General features: G+C 53.2%; 1 protein-coding gene across 1 annotated transcript; it reads right to left on the minus strand.

Moving 5' to 3' along the window:
* Positions 1 to 340: 340 nt before the first annotated feature.
* Positions 341 to 1,731, minus strand: LOC124690717 (transcription factor bHLH94-like). The gene is made up of 3 exons (XM_047224069.1): positions 1,267 to 1,731; positions 530 to 916; positions 341 to 454 (listed from the first exon to the last, which is right to left on the minus strand). Exons 1-3 carry the CDS (start codon positions 1,729 to 1,731, stop codon positions 359 to 361), a joined length of 948 nt encoding a protein of 315 aa, XP_047080025.1. The 3' UTR covers positions 341 to 358.
* Positions 1,732 to 4,035: the final 2,304 nt, after the last annotated feature.

Below are 4,035 nucleotides of genomic sequence, written 5' to 3' on the forward strand. Positions count from 1 at the left end.
TCATACATGCATGATGGTTCAGGTGATCGCATCACGGAATGATTGGAGCGGGCCAGTTCGAATATCAAACTAGCTCTTATCCTGCGAACGGCGACGGGTGACCCACCGGAGAAGACCAGTCCAGCGGCTGTCCGCCACGGCGCCACCGGTGTGGATGCGCAGCCATGCATGCTGGCGCAAATAATTGGCGCCCGCTGCCAGATGCCACCTGATTGATCCGGGATACTACATGTTTACTTGCACGCAAGCAATGGGGAATACTGCTACGCACTACGTTCTCTGACAATGGTGAATTATACATGTCGCACGTAACGTACGCGCCTAATGTTACTTCATAGACATTTCTACGTCCGGCTCACTAGCTAGCTAGCTGGTCCTCGACGGTGTCGAGGACCATCTGGTGCACCGCGGCGGCGATGTCGTCCACCGACGTGAGCCGGCACTCGTCCTCCATCTGCATCAGAGAACAGGGTCATGCACGTGCTGAATCATCAATGGCGAAAATGTGGCAAATTAGCCTGGTGCTCACCTTGAGGCTGAAGGAGTAAAAGACCAGGTGGTCGGCGGTGGCGGTGGCGCTGAGGTGGAGCACGGTGAGGCCGAGGCACTGCATCGCCACCGCCATCCTCAGCAGCTGCCTCGGCCGCCGCGGCGCCAGCACCTTCACGTTCGCGTGGCTCTCGGCCACGGCCACCTCCACGTCCGCCAAGCCTCGCCGAACCCCGCGGCCGTTCTCGGATTCACCAGAGTCGGCGCCAATGCCGGCGGAGTACTGAGGGGATGTGAATAATCCAGTGAACGGCGGCGCGGATGGGAGCGGTGAGCGCCGCCGCTTCTCGGCCTCCAGCGACTGCAGCAGCTGCTCCAGCTCCTTGACGAAGTTGATGGCCCCGGCCACGATCGACGCCTGGTCACCCTGCCAGTCAGCCGCAAACGGTATACAGCACATTCATTAGCTAGGCGGCGAGACAATCATTGCAAAGCATTCGGCGCCCGATGCGTGCGCGCGCGGGCACGTCGTACGTGTTCGCCATGGAAGTACACAGTAGATTCGCTCCGTGACGCATGGAACCAAGGCGGCATGGCCACGAGGGGCACCAGGATTGGACATCTGTGACAGTGCAATGCAAAGCTAGGGGACAGCGAGCGGTGTGCTGAGAGGCTGAGAGCCGATCCGTCCGTGCGCTGTGCGCATCGGTGAGTGCTGACTGCTGACATGACCGGTAAAGCTGCAAGCACAGTGAATGGGGGCATGTACGTACGTACCCGCTGCGCGTAGGAGGGCGGCATGGCGGAGCGGAGCACGGAGAGATAGTCGTTCATCTGGCGCCGCCGGTTGCGCTCCACCGCGATGTGGTTGCGCCGCTGGCTCTCCGTCTCCTCCCGGTTCTTCACCGCCTTCGGGCGCCGCCGCCTTTTCCGCACGGCCGCTGCCGACGAGGAGGAGACGGCCTTGGCGCGGCCGGACGATGCAGGCGGCGGCACGGGTGGGTAGAAGCGCTTCTCGTCCCAGTGCTCTTCGACGGCCGCGGCCCATGCGGTTGAACCGGCGATGTACATCGTCGCGCTGGCCGCCTCTTCTTGCAGCACCACGCCGCCCTTCTCCTCGAACTCGTCAATGTCGTCAACGCCGCGGCCTAGCGACGGCGCGTGCATGGACATCGCCGCAGCCACCTCGTCCGTGCCACACGCGAGGTGCTGCCGTGGGAACACCACGGCTTCGAGCGCCATTTCAGCTGCTTAGAAGAAACAAATCTACGAATACGAGATTAATTAGGAGAAGGGTCGCCCTCCACGGCGTGGGCTTGCATGGACCTTTGGGAGAAAAGGCGAGGAATGATGCAAGTGAGCTGCATGGTAGCTTTAAAGAGCGGCGCGGAATAACACGGAGACAAACTGACAAAGAACGCAGGGCTGCCGTCTGGCATGTGGCATGTGGCGATGGGGTAGAAGACGCGGTTGTAGTAGAATGGAAGGGGTATGTGACCAGGGAGGCAAAACGGCACGTATGTGCGTACTACATAAAGGGCATCTTTAGCATATCCTCTAAAAAACCTAATAGAAGTACTTACTCCCTCCCTTCCAATGAATAGTAAGGTGTACTCACTAATTTTACGTATTGTTTCTTTGACTAAGAGTTCCTAAAATATATAAAGATTGTTGATATAAAATAAGCATCGTTAGAAAGTGTTTTTCAATATGAATCCAACGGTACTAATTGCATACAATATAATCAAGATTTGGTTGTTCAATTCTTTTAGTCAAAGTTCGTCATAGAATGTGTGTGCGGCTTATTCACTGAAACGGAGGTAGTAGAAAAGATTCGATTTAGGGGCTAAACTAGACCTAGCTGATCACTCAAAGGCTTTTAGAGGAGTACACTTTTTTACTCATCTTGGTATCCACTCTCAATTATACTCGGTCGCGGCTCGTCGAGAGAAAAACACATCCCTCCACCATGCGCCGGGAGTCTCCTTCGTAGGAACTGCATCATCGCTGGTGTTGCCTCCGCCGACAATCAATAGGCTCCATCGAGACCCCACAGCCTCGGCCGCCCTCCTGCCCCACTCCGACTCGCTCGTGTATGCACTATTAATCTTATGCTTGTGTATTTCGAATGTGGCGGATTTATGTAGTACCTCTGATTCAATCATAATAAGTGTCATGATTTTAGTTCACATGACACTTATTATGGATCGGAGAAACTTTTAAATTGCAACAATCACACCTTTCATTTAGAAAGTTAAGTTTAAGGAATCGGCTAGGAATCACTTTTATTTAGCGGATCAAATATAAGGAGTTAGGAGATAAGGAGCCGTTTGAGGGTCTAATAATTACTCCTTCCGTTTCTTGATATAAGCCATATAGATTTTGGCAGGAAAATTTTAGAACCCACATGGAGGGAGAAACACACCAAGCTTGGGCGGGATTACGCCTCGACAATTGATATGAGAAAATATAGGACTTTGGAGAAGATAAGGAAATGTAAACTAATCCCTAAATAAATATTCAGACAAGTGCTGCAACACAATCACCCTATATTCTAAAAAAAATCTTAAAAATACTATACGGTTTATATCTAGGAACGGAGCGAGTATAAAAGATTGGATGGCTAGAAAATGCCCTAAAATAGCTAATCCCTCCGGCTTAGCTAGAGACCACGTAAAGTGATCCTTCCTCCTTAATTATATCCTCTTCCGTGATCCCTTTGTGATCCTTGATGGTAACAGCACTACAGGTGACGTACAGAGTGGTACAATGAGCACTCATGCAACACTCCCAATCGATCCACACATAGCCACTGTGCTGTCCTCGAAACAGGCTTTCGCCCCGCTTTATAAATAAAGCAACCACATCCATACAAGGTTCAGATACAAGATCACTGGCCTCTCACTTTGTTCCCTAGGCAAATACCAATATTTAACAACGTCTTAGACAACGACTAGTTTGGCCACTAGAAATTTTAAATCTTCTCATCGCGCGCGGCAGAAAATGACAGATATTAGGTGGTCACCATGCCCCAGGCCTAAACAGGAGCCGCCAGCTTGTTGAAAGCTGCGCTTGCACGGTCATGGCGATCTATGCAGAGAGCAAGTACACGCGCCGCCCTGCGCGCGGCTACCCCAACCAAAGCTGACGGTCGAATCCCCGGTCTCCGACGAGAGCGTGCACTGACTGAACCATCGCCTTCAGCCTTCAATGCTGCTGCTATTCTGGAGTATCACGCTGCAGGCTAACTAATCGACCATTTGCCACCGTTGTTCTACCGGAACTGATGAGCCCAATTAATCCGGTACGAACGCCGCCGGGCTCCGCCATGTTCCGTGCCGGTAGGTGTAGCTCGCTGCAAAAGGAACAAATCGCTTCGTGAGCAGTCCGAGTCCAGACACCGGCATGGCAACTGTGCAAGTGCTTTCGCTTCACAAAAACAGAAACATGAGGGACAAGGGCCCGCCAGGCGCATCGATCTGCCTGCCCTCGCCGGTGCTAGAGCCCCGGCGACCGATCGGCCGGGATCGCGGGGAAAAGCTGCCG

The sequence above is a fragment of the Lolium rigidum genome, chromosome 2 (assembly GCF_022539505.1).
Source record: "Lolium rigidum isolate FL_2022 chromosome 2, APGP_CSIRO_Lrig_0.1, whole genome shotgun sequence".
NCBI classification, from domain to species: Eukaryota; Viridiplantae; Streptophyta; class Magnoliopsida; order Poales; family Poaceae; genus Lolium; species Lolium rigidum.